This window comes from Dermacentor variabilis, unplaced genomic scaffold, assembly GCF_050947875.1.
Source record: "Dermacentor variabilis isolate Ectoservices unplaced genomic scaffold, ASM5094787v1 scaffold_19, whole genome shotgun sequence".
NCBI lineage: Eukaryota > Metazoa > Arthropoda > Arachnida > Ixodida > Ixodidae > Dermacentor > Dermacentor variabilis.
Window position 1 is genome coordinate 2,501,367 of NW_027460357.1, and position 17,945 is coordinate 2,519,311.

The following is a 17,945-nucleotide window of genomic DNA, read 5'->3' on the forward strand; positions in this document are numbered from 1 at the left end:
GGTTCTTTGGTGCTTCTATGGTCTCCGTCGCGTCAGGTAGGCCTGTCGGAAAAACTGCTGTCTTGTTACACAGGCCCATACCGAGTGCTTCGTGCCGTGACTCCTGTCACCTATGAGATCGCCCCTGACCTGCTTCCCAATCCAGTGATATCATGCACGTTCATCATCATCAGCAGCAGCAGCAGCAGCAGCAGCCTGGTTACGCCCACTGCAGGGCAAAGGCCTCTCCCATGCTTCTCCAACAACCCCGGTGTCATGTACTAATTGTGGCCTTGCCATGCCTGCAAACTTCTTAATCTCATCCGCCCACCTAACTTTCTGCCGCCCCCTGCTACGCTTCCCTTCCCTTGGGATCCAGTCCGTAACCCTTAATGACCATCCGTTATCTTCCCTCCTCATTACATGTCCTGCCCATGCCCATTTCTTTTTCTTGATTTCAACTAAGATGTCACTAACTCGCGTTTGTTCCCTCACCCAATCTGCTCTTTTCTTATCCCTTAACGTTACACCTATCATTCTTCTTTCCATAGCTCGTTGCGTCGTCCTCAATTTGAGTAGAACCCTTTTCGTAAGCCTCCAGGTTTCTGCCCCGTAGGTGAGTACTGGTAAGACACAGCTATTATATACTTTTCTCTTGAGGGATAATGGCAACCTGCTGTTAATGATCTGAGAATGCCTGCCAAACGCACCCCAGCCCATTCTTTTTCTTCTGATTATTTCCGTCTCATGATCCGGATCCGCCGTCACTACCTGCCCTAAGTAGATGTATTCCCTTACGACTTCCAGTGCCTCGCTGCCTATTGTAAATTGCTGTTCTCTTCCGAGACTGATAAGCATTACTTTAGTTTTCTGCAGATTAATTTTTAGACCCACTCTTCTGCTTTGCCTCTCCAGGTCAGTGAGCAGGCATTGCAATTGGTCCCCTGAGTTACTAAGGAAGGCAATATCATCAGCGAATCGCAAGTTACTAAGGTATTCTCCATTAACTTTTATCCCCAATTCTTCCCAATCCAGGTCTCTGAATACCTCCTGTAAACACGCTGTGAATATAGCATTGGAGATATCGTATCTCCCTGCCTGACGCCTTTCTTTATTGGGATTTTGTTGCTTGCTTTATGGAGGACTACAGTGGCTGTGGAGCCGCTATAGCTATCTTTCAGTATTTTTACATACGGCTCGTCTACACCCCGATTCCTTAATGCCTCTATGGCTGCTCAGGTTTCGACAGAATCAAACGCTTTCTCGTAATCAATGAAAGCTATATATAAGGGTTGGTTATATTCCGCACATTTCTCTATCACCTGATTGATAGTGTGAATATGATCTATTGTTGAGTAGCCTTTACGGAATCCTGCCTGGTCCTTTGCTTGACAGAAGTCTAAGGTGTTCCTGATTCTATTTGCGATTACCTTAGTAAATAGTTTGTAGGCAACGGACAGTAAACTGATCGGTCTATAATTTTTCAAGTCTTTGGCGTCTCCTTTCTTATGGATCAGGATTATGTTAGCGTTGTTCCAAGATTCCGGTACGCTCGAAGTCATGAGGCATTGCGTATACAGGGTGGCCAGTTTCTCTAGAACAATCTGCCCACCATCCTTCAACAAATCTGCTGTTACCTGATCCTCCCCAGCTGCCTTCCCCCTTTGCATAGCTCCCAAGGCTTTCTTTACTTCTTCCGGTGTTACCTGTGGGATTTCAAATTCCTCTAGACTATTCTCTCTGCCATTATCGTCGTGGGTGCCACTGGTACTGTATAAATCTCTATGGAACTCCTCAGCCACTTGAACTATTTCATCCATATTAGTAATGATATTGCCTGCTTTGTCTCTTAACGCATACATCTGATTCTTGCCAATTCCTAGTTTCTTCTTCACTTCCTTTAGGCTTCCTCTGTTCCTGAGAGCATGTTCAATTCTATCCGTATTATACTTCCTTATGTCAGCTGTCTTACGCTTGTTGATTAACTTCGAAAGCTCCGCCAGTTCTATTCTAGCTGTAGGGTTAGACGCTTTCATACATTGGCGTTTCTTGATCAGATCTTTCGTCTCCTGTGATAGTTTGCTGGTATCCTGCCTAACGGAGTTACCACCGACTTCCATTGCACACTCCTTAATGATGCCCACAAGATTGTCGTTCATTGCTTCAACGCTAAGGTCCTCTTCCGGAGTTAAAGCCGAATACCTGTTCTGTAGCTTGATCTGGAGTTCCTCTATTTTCCCTCTTACTGCTAACTCATTAATCGGCTTCTTATGTACCAGTTTCTTCCGTTCCCTCCTCAGGTCTAGGCTAATTCGAGTTCTTACCATCCTGTGGTCACTGCAGCGCACCTTGCTGAGCACGTCCACATCTTGTAGGATGCCAGGGTTAGCGCAGAGTATGAAGTCTGTTTCATTTCTAGTCTCGCCGTTCGGGCTCCTCCAGGTCCACTTTCGGCTATCCCGCTTGCGGAAGAAGGTATTCATTATCCTCATATTATTCTGTTCCGCAAACTCTACTAATAACTCTCCCCTGCTATTCCTAGTGCCTATGCCATATTCCCCCACTGCCTTGTCTCCAGCCTGCTTCTTGCCTACCTTGGCATTAAAGTCGCCCATTAGTATAGTGTATTTAGTTTTCACTCTACCCATCGCCGATTCCACGTCTTAGAAGCTTTCGACTCCCTGGTCATCATGACTGGATGTAGGGGCGTAGACCTGTACAACCTTCATTTTGTACCTCTTATTAAGTTTCACAACAAGACCTGCCACCCTCTCGTTAATGCTATAGAATTCCTGTATGTTACCAGCTATATTCTTATTAATCAGGAATCCGACTCCTAGTTCTCTTCTCTCCGCTAAGCCCCGGTAGCACAGGACGTGCCCGCTTTTTAGCACTGTATAGGCTTCTTTTGGCCTCCTAACTTCACTGAACCCTATTATATCACATTTACTGCCCTCTAATTCCTCCAATAGCATTGCTAGACTCGCCTCACTAGATAACGTTCTAGCGTTAAACGTTGCCAGGTTCATATTCCAATGGCGGCCTGTCCGGAGCCAGTGATTCTTAGCACCCTCAGCTGCGTCGCAGGTCTGACCGCCGCCGTGGTCAGTTGCTTCGCAGCTGCTGGGGACTGAGGGCCGGGGTTTGATTGTTGTGTTCATATAGGAGGTTGTGGCCAAGTACTGCACCAGGGTGGCCAATCCTGCTCTGGTGAGGGAGTGCGTTACCGGTTCTGGTCACCGGGATCAGGCCACACTCCAGGCCTGTTTGTGCAATTTTATCAACACGCGGGTTTTTTTTAATCCGGTGGAAAATTGCCGGCACCGGGATTCGAACCACGGACCTCTTGCACGCGAGGACGTCGCTTCTGCCACCAGGGGATTATGCTACGCGCATGTGGTACTTGCTTGTTTGAATGAGGCCCGTGGGCGCCATCATTCGAGAAAATAGGAAGAACAAACTGGGCTTGCACTGTGAATCTAACCGGTCAGCGCTGCAACCGCTGTTGTAAATATAACCTGTAAATAGTTGCTCGTCTTACTGACTCGTCCTTCGCGTAACAATATTTATTAAATTTAGTAAGAAAAATATTACTGAAACACAAAAAGTGTAACAAAAACGAAAAATATTAATGTAAACATCAATGCTGCTTTGCATAAAATGAACTTTGAAAAATGTGACATGTGCATTTTGAACAAAATGGCCATATGCAATAATCCTGCAAATATAAGCTCTGTATCTGCAAAATTTCTGTATTGGTTTCTGTAATGGTTTCCGTTTCTCCACACAGAAAACAGTTACTGTTTTGTTCTCTCAGAAACAAGGGCTACACAGCGATCCAGTCCTAAAATTGAACGACACCATATTGCCAGTGAAACAAGATCATAAGTTTTTAGGAGTAACCTTTGACACCAAACTTAATTTCCTAACTCACATAGAAGCACTAAAGATTAAAGCAAATAAAGCTCTAAATCTCCTTAAAGTTTTGTCTCATAAGCACTGGGGTTCCGACCGAACGTGCCTTTTACGTGTTTACCGGTCTCTTGTGCGGAGCCTTTTGGACTACAGCTCCGTGGTTTACGGCTCAGCCAGACAGTCCTACATCAAGCGACTTGATCCAGTACATAACCTTGGACTGTGACTGGCAAGTGGCGCCTACAGAACGTCACCTGCCCAAAGTTTATATGTTGAGTGTAATGAACCCTCATTACATCAGCGCAGAGCATTACTCACCTTTTCCTACGTACTAAGAATTCAGTCATCACCACAACACATATGCTACAATATCCTCACACAATGCAACTCACGCCTACACTATACAAATAAACCGAACACGATTAAACCGCTTGTCCTGCGATATGAGGAATATGTTCGGGATTATAACATTCCTTGCGAAGTCCTACAGGTTGCCAGAAAGCCACAGCGTTTGCCCCCGTGGTACGATCTTGAACCGCTATGTGACTGGACATTGACACATTTAAAGAAGAAAGACACCCCACGCGAACATATCACACAAGAATTCCGTACACTTCAGGACAAATATCAAAATAACATGCTATATTATACTGATGGCTCTAAAACGAAAGAGCACGTGGGTGTGGGGGTCGTAACAGAAAATTGGGAAAAAAGTATTCGATTGCCACAACACGCCTCTGTGTTCACGGCCAAAGTTTTCGCTATATGGGTTGTTGTAAAAAATATTATGGCTGATAAACACAAAAATGCAGTCATATACACAGATTCTTTAAGCCCACTAAAGGCTCTACATTTTAAGTCTGAGTGTGAACCCTTGATTGGAGACATTTTAAACGTAGTGGTGCTTAACGAATACGGGAGGTCAATTCGTTTCTGCTGGGTCCCAAGCCATGTTGGGATACCGGGTAACGAAGCAGCTGATAGATATGCATTGATGGCAGCGCACAAAGACATTACAAACACAACACTCCCATATAATGATAGCATCCGTGCAATTAGAAAAGCCTTAACGGTAAAATGGCAACGCGAATGGGACCGTTTTGCCGACAAGCTACATCTCACGAAACCCATAGTTGGCGAGTGGAAGTCATGCTATCATCAGGAGCGGTTCATCGAAGTAGTTTTATGCCGACTACGCATTGGGCACACACACCTCACACACAATTACTTACTTACGAAAGAAGACACACCAACATGCGAGAAATGTCATGCTATCATCAGGAGCGGTTCATCGAAGTAGTTTTATGCCGACTACGCATTGGGCACACACACCTCACACACAATTACTTACTTACGAAAGAAGACACACCAACATGCGAGAAATGTCAACAGCCACTAACAGTTATGCACATATTACTCACATGTACGGAGACTGAAACACACAGACGAACACTTTTGCACAAATTATATCAACTACACATACCTTTACACCCTGCTCTAATTTTAGGTGATGACCCACTAGTACCATTATGTGACGTTCGTAAATTTCTAGATGACACTGGCTTTTTACATAAAATATAGATTAACAAAGCCTTTTCCTTCATAAAGTGGATTTTAAAACACCTCGTGTTTGGCGCAGCATAGCCTCAGCCGCTTTTGCGCCATTAAATCCCATTTAACTAACTTTAATAAAGTTAGTTGTGAGTCAGCGCTGTTCAGTATTTTTCCTTCCTTGTGTCTTCACCATTTGCAGTGCCTTATCAGGATTTTCAACCAGTACCAACTTGCCCAAATGTCAGTTGTTCTGCTATTATAGCACGCTAGCATGAAGTTCTTGTGAGAAAGCATTTCTTTATCGATAGCCTGTGGGCCTAGGCACAATACAAAAACCATGTCAGGGATCCCTTAATGTAAAAAAGCACTCGAGCAGCTCCAGCACAGGAGCTGACATGCAGTGAATTGTGAAACGAATAAAAAACTCAGCTAGATCTTTGTGTAGACATTTGCCGCCTGCTTTTGTCTTGCAGAACACACATAGGGCTCATAATGCTAAATAAAATAGCAGCAATCGACACTTCCGAAAGGTCGATTTAGTGCTCTGTGCTTCCTTGCAACATGCCTCACTGCATTTGCCCAAATACATTCCAGTACAAAAACAGCAATGACTAGCTCCAAACAAAATTTAAATTCCACTTTAACGATAAAATGTGTCGCATCCTTGATCGTGCAGGACACAGCCCGGTTCAGTACTTCGTTCAAATTAGGAGCCTCACCAATACCCACAATGACGTCACGATTGTCTTTGCCAATCACAGCCTGCCATCCAGTTCGCAGCATTCCCTGTGACTGCTGCTACTCATTTTTGCTCATTTGAAGCAACTTGCTGTGTTTTATAGCCTGTTAAACAGCATTTTTTGTATTCAAAGAGTGAATAGCTGCGATAACTTGGTGCAAGCTCACTTTTTATGTGCTTCAGCTTCCCTTTAACCTGTCGAAAATAATGTGACATTGCTGTTTATTTCAAGTCAAAGCATCAAATATGCTATTGTAGAAAATTCATTATGATATATGGTTTTGTAAGGGCATGCCCACAAATTATAAAAAAATTGCGAAGCAAGACACAGAGGAAGGAAAAGGAAAAGGGTGCTGGACTAACAACTCACCATGTACCAATGCTCTCAACAAGCCAATCTTTTGAATATAGTTTGCACATTATGTGAGCTTGATAAACAATCGCGTCTGCCATCAGTAGTAACAAAACCTAACGTGCCTAATCGACCGGGAAATATATGCGTGAAATCCAGCATGAATAACAAACTGCAACTAGACAGTCGCACAGTAATCATGATGTTGAATACTATGATGTCGTGTTATACTATGCCCCCGATGTACAGCATTTGCCTGTAGTTGCATGTTCTTTGAATTGTTCTGTATGTGTGACTTCGTCAGAATAGATATGACTTTGAAAGGATACCATGCTGCAACTGCTGAATTTTTGTATATCTTGAGTATCATGTATGCAACAAAGCACGAAATTGCCACGGCATCCAAAGGCATCTGAGGTGTCTCATGAGAGACACCTCATAAAGATTACAACTCGCAGTGTGTGTGAATAACCGAAAGGCATGCAAAAGTATGTACAATGAGTACTCAAAGCCAGCATTAAAAAAAAAAACTCCCTTCATTTGCAGCGTAGCATGTCAACAAATGCATAGAACATACAGAACCGAATTATTTTTTATCTGTCACGTTAGCATGTTGGTGTTGAAGGTACGTACCAGATTGCACTTTTCTGAATTTGTTGAATGACAGATGACATTTTCAAGAACTGCCATAACCCAACGAAACCAAGAAATATCTCTTGGCGCAATTTTGATGAACTTCTCCCCTTTGCGTTTCTTTTTTGGTGTCCAAAAATCGCACCGATGGGTGTGATTGGTGCGTCGTGCAACCAACTTGTTGGTCACTTGTCTTGAGGGAGGTCGATGAGTGTGATTACGATTTCTGTTGCATGCAATTAAAATTGTGCTTCCGAAGTGACATAAATTGCGCTATGTGAAACAGCCTTGACAGTGAAAGTGTGCAGAACACAAGATGTGGCTGCTGTGGAAAAAATAAGCAAAGTGCTAGCTGCTCAATATTTGTAGTTCAAGCAAAGCACTGTTGAAATGCAAAAGAAACCCCTGCAATTCATGAGGCAGGCAAAATAGAATCACTTCATGTATTTTATTAGCATAGATGTTTATATGGTGAATCACAGGTAGCGTTTACTTAGTTTTTGCAGAAGCTGGCCATTACGCTCGAACTTCATTAAAATGAAGTTGGGTGAGCGCAAGGTAATGTGATAAAGCATGTGTATTGGTGGGTGGGAGAGGATCAGAGGCAGCTGAGCGTGTCTCTTCCCCATGTTGATGGCTGCACATGGCTTTCAGCATGGTTGAGCACTATGTGGCTCATGCGCTTGGAAGCAGGAAGCGGCGGGTGCACATGTCAGGCTAGCCGAGATAGCTTTGTGTGCAGTCTTCCTGCATATTTAGTGCAGGAGGTCGCGGTACCTTTAGTTTCGGAGACTTGTTCAAGTAAAGTGGCTCATAAAGTATTTGTTCTTTCCCTGTGCTTTTCATGATAGCGTCATCCCACTGGGGGTGGCACTATCCAACGTGGGGGCGGAGTGTATGCGAAAGCTTCACAGACATCACTTCGTACCCCTGATGGGAAGGTATTGTGGACATGGCATAAAACCATATCTTTGGTCACTGGCACTCAAATGAAATTTGTTTTCTCATTGCATTTTCTTTTTTTCCTATGGCTCAATATTTCATAAAATAGTGCGGTCCCTTTCGTTTAAGGAAAATCTGTCAGTGACTGTACTCAATTGCGTAACTGGCATAATTTCTATACAGTGAAGTAACAGACCGATTTTACCGATTTCATTATATCAAGTTTTAACTGTATAACTTGGCCTTTTAGTCTTTCCTGAAATAAAACCTTCATAAAAGCTTCTTCTTCTCCCGTGACACAACCTGCAATAATGTTTTCTCTCACATAGCAAAAAATGTCAACAAAAGGAATGATTGAAAGGAATCTGCAATGAGCACCGACCTTCTCATACAAATATTTACGGATGTGCAGGTGGTGCTGTTTACAATTTGCATAGTAATTGGTAGATAACAGCATTTTATGTGTTGTTTGACTGAACAGAGTCTCTGAAGCTCTTGTGGTGTCAGACCTGTAAGACAGAGCCATTCACAACAGGACCCGTCAGTGTTTGTGTTCCTGCTGACAACGCGGGTGGGTGGCCTGGGTGTGAACCTGACGGGTGCGGACCGAGTGGTCATCTATGACCCAGACTGGAACCCGAGCACAGACACACAGGCCCGAGAGCGTGCTTGGCGCATTGGCCAGCGCCGGGATGTCACCATCTACCGCCTGCTCACGGCTGGCACCATTGAAGAGAAGATATACCACAGGTATTATGCATTTGGCCTTAACCCTTTAAGGACGAGACAAATTAATGCCATATTTTCGCGATTCTAAGCGCCCCCCGATTCTAAGCACCCCCCCCCCCCCCCTCTATATTCGCGAAAAAATTGGGGAATAAGTTTGCATGTGAATCTACACACCTCCCTATTTGTTAGAAAGCGCACGTAGCCAAGGCCGCCAAGCGCGCTTGCTCACTCTGTCATCGAGCCGGAGCCGTCGGAGTCCCGAGGTGGCATGGCGTCTGCAGCGCGAGTACGCCGTACAGCCAGACTGTACGGATGTATGGCGAGAGCTACAGAAAACGCCCCCATCAACCATCGCAATGTGGATTTCGGACGCTTGGAAGCGGGTCCAAGTGTATGTTGTGGTCAAATCATTTAAGAACTGCTCAATCACAAACGACTTCGATGGAACGGAAGACGACCTGCTGTGGGATACCGAGAGCGGTGGTTCAAGCGGTGCGACGAACTCGAGTCGCAGTGATAGTAACTGAGCATGCGACACAAGCGGTGGGTTCACTACTGTGTGCACCGATTTTTCTTTTGAATGTTTGCAAAATAAAATATTATTTCTCGCACCCATCTCGTGACGTCACAGCGAAAAGAGGGAAGGTGGGGGTCATTCTAGATTTTTCAAATCTAAACACCCCCCCCCCCCCCTCGCTTTGGGCATTGCGATCGTGAAAAAAAAGGGGGTGCTTAGAATCGAGTAAATACGGTATGCAGAAAAACTTTATTTTTTTATCGAAATGTGCAAAACACATCAAGAATTAGCATAATCAACAAAAATAAAAGAAATATTTTGTGGAATTTATTTCAGCTATAGAGAGAAGTAGCAGGCAGGAAACTGGACGTGGGCTTCACCCCAAACGACCTAAAGCTTCATTTTGTATTTGTACAGGCAGCCCTCGTCATATGTGGACTACGGGTGTGCATTTCGTTTGCTTTACATCACGTGTGCGACACCACTGCCGCTGGACATGTCTCCCCTGAGCTTGCTTTCAAAAGAAAGCGAGTCGCATGGAAAACTTCATCCCATGTTTCTGCTCCAAACGAACAAATGACGCTCGCTGCCTGTCATTCAGTGTTGGCCGAAGACATTTTGCCAGAAACTTCGTACTCAATGCTAAGACTAGGGAAGATAAAAATTTTTTTCTCGTATGTTGCCCATAGGCAACACTCGTCAGTAGAGGGTTAACGTTTGTGTGCCTAGACATTCCTAGGCAATATTGATTTTTTGGTTCAAAGCTAAGTCAAAGCGAACAGTAATTTGTGTCGAATAGTTCAAACAGTTGTGTGATTTGCACAGAACCTTGACACAAGTGCCAGATATTGACGAATGTTAAAAAGAACTGGTTCTTAACTTGCAAAAAAGGAAACATCTCTGGAATCAAGGAGGTACATATTAGTGTGACTTCAAAACAGACCTAATACGAGGAAGTAAAAAAAAAAAAAACTGAGCGAGCGCTAAAAACAACAGATAAAAATAATGCTTGCTTTCTTCTTTTCTACTCCCTCCTACTGAGTCTTTGTTTTCTCTAGTCTTTCACCAACTTCCCCAGCAACGTATTGTTGCCAGGCAGAGACAAGCACAAATGTTATTTATGCAAGGCGAATGCTGAAGGCACTAGCTTACGCTTGAACGTGGCAGTGGAAATGCCTCAACAACAACAGCACTTCTTCGTCATCTTCTTTTTGTCTGCACACCCTGTTCTACGTCGTGACACTATGCCGCCGGGGCTGGAGTGCCGACCTGGCACAAGCGATCACGGCCCGGCAAACACATGGACATAGGGCTTTAAACGGAAGACAAGAACAGCATCGGTGCTTGGCTGTACGGACGACGGGCCTGGCTCTTTGGGAGCAATCTCGTATGTCACATCCGAAAGCTGTCGCAGGATTTGGTAGAGACCTGAATATCGCAACAGAAGTTTTTCCGATAGGCCCACAGGACGAGTTGGTGACCACAGGAGCACGAGGGAGCCAGGTAAATACTGCACGTCCCTGTGGTGCATATCATAACGAGACTTCTAGGAAGCCTGGGAATCATCGAGGCTAGCGCGGACAATCTGACGTGCCTGTGCTGCCATAGAAATCGCATCGCGGGCATAAGTGGTGTGCAACTGTGTGATTTGTGAAAGTGCAGTGACCAGGGGCAAAATGGGATCACAGCCAAACAGTAGATGAAACGGTGAGTAACCTGCAGTGTCATGGTGGGACGAATTATACGCCTAAGTGACATACGGCAGAGCGACATCCCAGTCCTGGTGGTCTGGAAAAATGTACATAGCTAACATGTCGGCAAGTGTTCTGTCCAGTGACTCTGTGAGACCGTTAGTCTGTGGGTGATAAGCAGCGGCTATTTGATGCTATAGATTATAATCAATGACCGCAACGTCCGCAAGAACGTCCGCAATCTGTGAGGAGCTGACGTGGAGCATTGTGATGCAGGATAACATTGTGTAGGAGGAAATCCGCGATGTCAGTGGCACAACTGGTAGGCAGAGCTTCCGTAATGGTGAAGCGCGTGGCATAATCGGTTGCAACCGCAACCCATTTTTTACCCTTAGTTGAGAAAGGGAAAGGGCCAAGTAGGTTGAGTCCCACGCGAAAGAAACGCTCAGTGGGAATATAGATGGGTTGTAAAAGCGCACTGGAGCCCATGGGATTGGGCTTCTGGCATTGGCACAGGTCGCAAGCAGTCAACTACCAGTGCACAGAGCGGTAGAGGTTGGTCCAGGAGAAACGGCACCAGACTCGGTCCATGGTGCCAGTAACACCGAGATGCCCAGCGGTGGGCGTGTCGTGGAGTTGTTGAAGTACGGTGTGTCGAAGATGCCCGGTACGACCAGCAGTAGATCAGCACCACCAGGGCGTAAGCTGCATTTGTACAGGACTCTGTCGGAAATACAGAAGAGACGAAAGGAAAGACCAGGAGTCAGTGAGCTTAACCGATCCATGATGGTTCACAGAACAGGATCACTGCACTGTTCATTGCCAATGTTGAGGATGCCTGAGATGGACATAACACTAATGTCGGATTCAAGGTCTGTGGCTTCCGGTGGGTCAACAGGGTGGTGGGACAGGCAGTTGGCGTCCTGATGTGAACGGCCGGATTAGGGTAAGGGTACACTTGCAAGGGTACATTACATTGCACTTGCAAGGGTACACTTTCTCTGCAGAGAAAGTGTACCCTTGCAAGTGCAATGCCCAATGCCCAAGACACCCTGTAGGGTCCTTGAACAAGGAGAGCCAGCAGAGCGCGCGGTGGTCTTTAACTACACGAAAATGGCGACCAAATAGGTATGAGCGAAACTTTGCTATCGCCCAAACTAATGCTAGGCACTCTCATTCTGTGATAGAATTGAAAGCACATTTAGCGCCAGCAAACAAGGACGTAAGGGAGACGACACCACAATGCGCTAACTTCAACTTGATTTTCAGGAAATACACCTATATAACCCATGCACAATAGCGCCAGCTCATCCAAATCTTAAAGGAGTACTGACAAAAAAAATCAACGTGGTTTTTTCTGCTTTAATAAGTAGTTAATGACCCAGTAATCACGCCACGAAACTTCATTTACTTCAGAGTGCGTCAGGTGATTATTTGCCATCTTTTTTGTAGCGACCAGTCAAAGTTTCGGTTTCGGAGAGCAACGAGACTGTAGAAGCGGGAACCTAAACAAAGTGGTCACGTGTTCGCAAAAAGCCATGACATATGCTCTGACGCGCAGCCAGCGTGCGCGACTAACTTGCTGAATATTGTCGTGCGACTGCCGCATCTGTCGGACGACTGCAGCCAATGACAGCGCCGGTAGCACGAACGTCATGGCCACGTGGTAGACCCAGCGGGGCGGGGCCTGCGAGCGGGCGCCTCGCCGCTCCGATCACGTATGTTTCTTTTTCTCTCCCTGGTCGAAATGCGGGGCTCTTTTGCCGCTGACGGCGGCACATAAATTGGCTACAATTTGTTTCGGACTCGAAATAATTTCTAGAATGAAGTGACCTCGAACGAGTGCGAGTTATAAAACGTTTTGCAAAATAGTAGATCGTTGGCGTGACTTCTACTCTGACGCGATCAGGGCAGACGCGCCAGCAATCGTCTGTATACGAAGTGGCTCGCCTGACTGGCGTCTTTACTCATCGCTACTAACGGCAATGGGAAAACTAACAGTATTTTCACTTAAGAGAAACAAATGTTCAGGCATTGATTGTGCTGACGAATTTAGGCGCTCTATTACGAGCTGTGGACGCATCGCAAGGACCCTCTGCCCCGGATAGACGGAGGCCTACATCGTATCCCAGCGATCGCAAGCTCGCCTAGCATGCTCGTTCGCTTCTGTCGGCGCCAATGAAATCAAATGTGCTGCAATTTAAGCGGGTCATAACTGTGTACGCATTGTGCCGACTAACATAGGCGCTTCGTTATACGAGCTGCAAGCGATCGTGTCACAAGCGCAACCGATGTCGGATTCGATGGCCCAGCGAGCTATGCCTGCCAGCTCCTGGCCATCGGCGGTTGTCAACGGATCCGATACTGCTAACGCGGCCTTGCGGAAACACGTCAACAGTGCTCGTATAGACGTGTTTATATTGTCATCGTTTCTTTCAAACAAGATAGCTGTGCAAATACGGTTGCTTTCACTTTCTGTTCGAAGGTACGCAGCATTCTGAACTTCCACACAGGGGCGGTGGTTCTGTGCGTAGCTACCCGCTGCTCGCTCATTTGTACCATGTGTCCCGAATCGTCGCATGCGGCAAGTCGCACATGGCGCACCGTACGACAGATCGCATGGAAAATCGCACCATGTGTCTCGCGCTTTATATGTGGCCAATCACTTAGCGACTCGGATATTGTGGCCGGCGATGGCGAGTACGAACCTCAACGAAACCCTCGCGTCCGCCACGTTCAATGGTAAGACACAACAAATCGGCGTTGAATGTTGTGGCCTGCACGGTATTTAACCAGTAGCGTGTATATATTCGTGCGGGGTCAGTGCAGCGCAGTCAAGCTGATAGTGTGGGAAATATCCCGATGGACACGACAAAAACTGCAGTTGCAGCGACACGGAGAGCGTCCCACTACGAGTACAACAGCTAGAACAAGCAACAGAGGAGAAGAGCACATGTAAGCCGCATGGCAGCCAACGAAAATTCGTGACGTAGCCAGATGACGTAGCGTTTTCTTGGTTATTTACAACCCCACCATGATGTCAATGTCGCGAGGTGCTGCGTTTTGTGGTTGGCTGTGCGCACATACTTTAACATTGATTTTAAATATGTTCTAAGTTATATTGGCTGCTGATATTCTGTAGACGATGTGTGTGTGACCACCTAAATCGATCTCACAAGTTATCTCGACTGCAAATTTTTGTGTCAGTACTCCTTTAACTATCCAAAAAAGCCGTCTCCTTATCTAACAAGTCGACTGAAGGGGCACTAACACACTTATCACTAATCCGCCAGATAGCCTGAGCCTCAAAAATCTCTCGCACATCTTTATCCTTGTGCTTCGCAAGAACCCGGCAAGATCCATACACCGGCGCACAGCCGCATTCCTGACAGTACGTTGACAGATGACCGTATTGCCTATTTTTCACGTTTAGGCCATGTTCCTGTAATCGGTCATTAAGACATCTCCCTGTCTGTCCGATGTATTTTTTCCCACAGGACAGCGGAAGCTCATATACAACAGCTTCTACGCAACCCACTGGTGCTTTTCGATGATTCGTAGAGCATCCGGCAGCTGGCTTACGGTACGGGTCCATTAATCGACATATTTTTGCCAGCTTTTGTGGTGCTGAAAAGATCACTTTTGTGTCCACTCGGCTAGCGATTTTCTTAAGACTATGTGCCGTTCTATGCAGGTAGGGCACTACCGCTGGGCACTACCGCTACTACAAAATGGAGGTAGAATATCTCTCGGAGGTAGAATATCACATTTGCTAGCATTAGCGTTGCGTCCCACCGATTATTTTCGCTTACACGCTCATACCAGGAAATCCAGTGTTCAACGTCTGTACCATCGATGCCATTAAGGTCCCTAGGTCTCACGGCTGGGACAAACGACGTAGGTCAGAGTCTGTGGCACCAGGGTGGGGGAGAGGGGCCAGGGGGGGGGGGAGTCATTGTGGCACTTTGGGTGTTGATCATCATGTCAGGGCTCATGCGGCGTTCGCTGCGGAGCTCAGTGTTGGTGCCCCACACCTCCACCAAAATGTAGTGATGTGGAGACAAGCACAAATGTTGTTTATGCAAAGCAAATGCCGAACGCACCAGCTGACACTAAAACATGGTGGCGGAAGTACTCCACAACACCCGTACTTCGTCATTGTCTCGTGTCTGCATGTCCAGCTCTGCTTCGCGAGAATATTCTACTCATCCCTGGAATCAGGTTATTTTCATAGTGCTGTTGTTAAGACATACTCTTGCAACAATGCAAGTTTCTATTTTGGAATTCCAGCAGCACAGAATATTCATTTACAGGATTTTGCTCAATGCTGCTCAATTTAGTGGTTGTCAAGGCTGTGGGAGCATTTCACATTTTCCCCTCATGATGCCGGCGATTCAACAACATTTAGGCCATGTTTTGCGAATTCAGCTCAGTGCTTTCTATGTACACACAAACCTAACCCTTTTTGTCATGTTAGCGCACAGATGGCAGACATCCTCGCCTGCTCTGCAGCACTCGGCTTAGCTTACGTGTATGAAAGCCCATAAAGGAAAGGAAAACCGGCAACAGTTTTCTGGCCTATGTCACACCTGCCTTGGCCTGTCTTGGCTGTTAGGTCTAATCTACAGTGCTTTGCTATGTTTTGGTGACCTAAGCTACAGTTTCGTGCCACATTGACACATACCGTATTTTCCAGTTTATAACTTGCGCCTTTGTATAAGTCGCACCCCTCTCAAAATGGCAGTTTTTCCAGAGATAAGAAACACAAGTTGTAGCGGTGTATGAGAGGCACCTGTTCATTCGGTAAGCGATGCGAAAATTCGTTGAGGATCTGATCGTGAGAAAGTGCTACGAAAATACTTGCTTGAAGTGGCTGCTGCTTCTGCACACATCCTCCGCTAGGCAGTGCTGACCCTGTGCAAGTGCCTTCAAACGTTTAGACAATACTTTTCAGAGGTATTTTATTCCCATAGCATGAACAGTGCTATTGATAGCTTACATGACAATGTTTAGTCAAGGCTATCAAACTCGGCCTCCTCTTGAGTCACAAGAAATGCAGCTACTTCAGGTTGGAGTTTCGCTGGCTCATCACTGTCATATTCTGACTAGCGGATATCCAACTTGCCAACATCACCATAAGTCACGATCAACCCAGCTTTGTGAAGCTCTGCCACAATATTTTCAGAAACTTCAGGTTGGAGTTCCGCTGGCTCATCGCTGACATCTTCTGACTAGCGGGTATCCAACTTACCAACATCACCATCAGTCACGATCAACCCAGCTATGTGAAACCCTGCCACAAAATGTTTTTTTTCTGAAATTGTGTTCCATGCTTCACTAACCCACTTCTCGAAGCGTCGCGTGCACCCCATTTTTGTGAAGTCGCAGATAATTTTTTCTCTGACTTCGAATTTCCTCCCTGATGCTCGGTTTTCATGCTTCACTGCTAATCCAACTGCACGCAGCTTGAATTTCACGTCATAATTTCACCGACTTCACTTTGCATGCAGCGTCATGGCTAGCGAAGCTATGACGACATATGCAAAGTGCGCAGCAACAACGGAAATGAGTGCAAGAAAGTGTGGTTGCTGTGCATGGCAGAAAGTGATGCATAATAGAATGCCATTTGATGCCCGCTCGATACAAAGGGTGTGGCCATAGCATGCAATCCTATTTTGACTGTAAATAATAAGTTGCACCATTGTAGAAGATGCAACGACAAATAATAATAATAATAATAAAATGAAGGAAAAACCACGTCTTATACACTGGAAAATATGGTATTTATTTATTTATTTATTTATTGAGTACCTGCATCGCCTTGGAAGGCATTACAGCAGGGGGGTACATACATATCTACATCAATTTACACTCATTTCAACATACAAAAGGCGGTAAAACTTTGCATTACATTGCATACCTGCAATATTTGATGGGAGAGCATTCCACTCCCTCGTGGTCCTATAAAAAAATTCATAACGCAAGGTGCCGCCTTTAAAAGGAAATTCATGGAGTTTCAAGGCATGGTCTCTTCTACGCAAGATATACGATGATAGTGCAATATATTTGTTCCTGTCAATGCCTGTTGTAGAATAGTAAACACCGTGAAAAAGTGTTAGTCTGAGGCCCTTTCTTCTGTCCTTTAGATTCTGCCAGTGAAGTCTGCGCTTGCCTTTGGGGATGCTGAGGTTTTTATCGTAATTCCCCAGAACAAATCGAACCACCCTATTCTGAATTTTTTCAAGTAAATCGACTAACTGACACCTATAAGGATCCCAGCAGATACAAGCGTACTCAAGTACCGAACGTACGTGAGTAAAATACAGCCGTTCTTTCAATTTACTAAGTAATTGTTTCGACGGATGAAGCCCAACTTTCGTGCCGCCTTCCTTCTTACCTCCTGTACATGCCTGTTCCACCTTAAATCCGAGGTAAACCAAACTCCCAAGTTTTTGCATTCCATAACCCTGCTTAGAGTAACGCTATTTAATTTGTACTCGTATTGTATGAATGTTTCCTTGTAAAGGTTATGTTTAAACATTTTGAAACGTTAAGCGACATTTCCCATTTCGCACACCAAGTTGTAAGTTTATCTAAATCACTCTGAAGTGCATAAAAATCACAATCACTATCAATAAACTAATATACTATGCAGTCGTCTGCAGACATCCTGAAAGATGACGTAATACCACTAGTGATATCATTTATATATAATAAAAATAAGAGGGGCCCGACGAGAGAGCTTTGGGGTACCCCAGAGGTCACTGCAGCAAGATCAGAGGAGATGCCATTGAGAACCACAGGCTATTGTCTATGTGGAAGATATTCAGTTATCCATGCAATTATCTTTTTGTGCAACTTGCAGGCGTGTAATATGCTAATAAGTAGGTCATG

General features: G+C 45.4%; 1 protein-coding gene across 4 annotated transcripts in view; it reads left to right on the forward strand.

Moving 5' to 3' along the window:
- LOC142568468 (DNA excision repair protein ERCC-6-like) overlaps positions 1-17,945 on the forward strand; it is a 595,812-nt gene that overhangs the window by 459,636 nt on the left and 118,231 nt on the right. For all 4 annotated transcript variants that reach the window (XR_012825434.1, XM_075678394.1, XM_075678392.1 and 1 more), the window contains one exon: positions 8,650-8,864. Coding sequence is in view for 3 of the 4 variants with exons in the window: in XM_075678394.1 (XP_075534509.1) it covers positions 8,650-8,864 (215 nt within the window). In the remaining variant the exon portion in view is untranslated. The remainder of the gene's footprint in view (positions 1-8,649; positions 8,865-17,945) is intronic.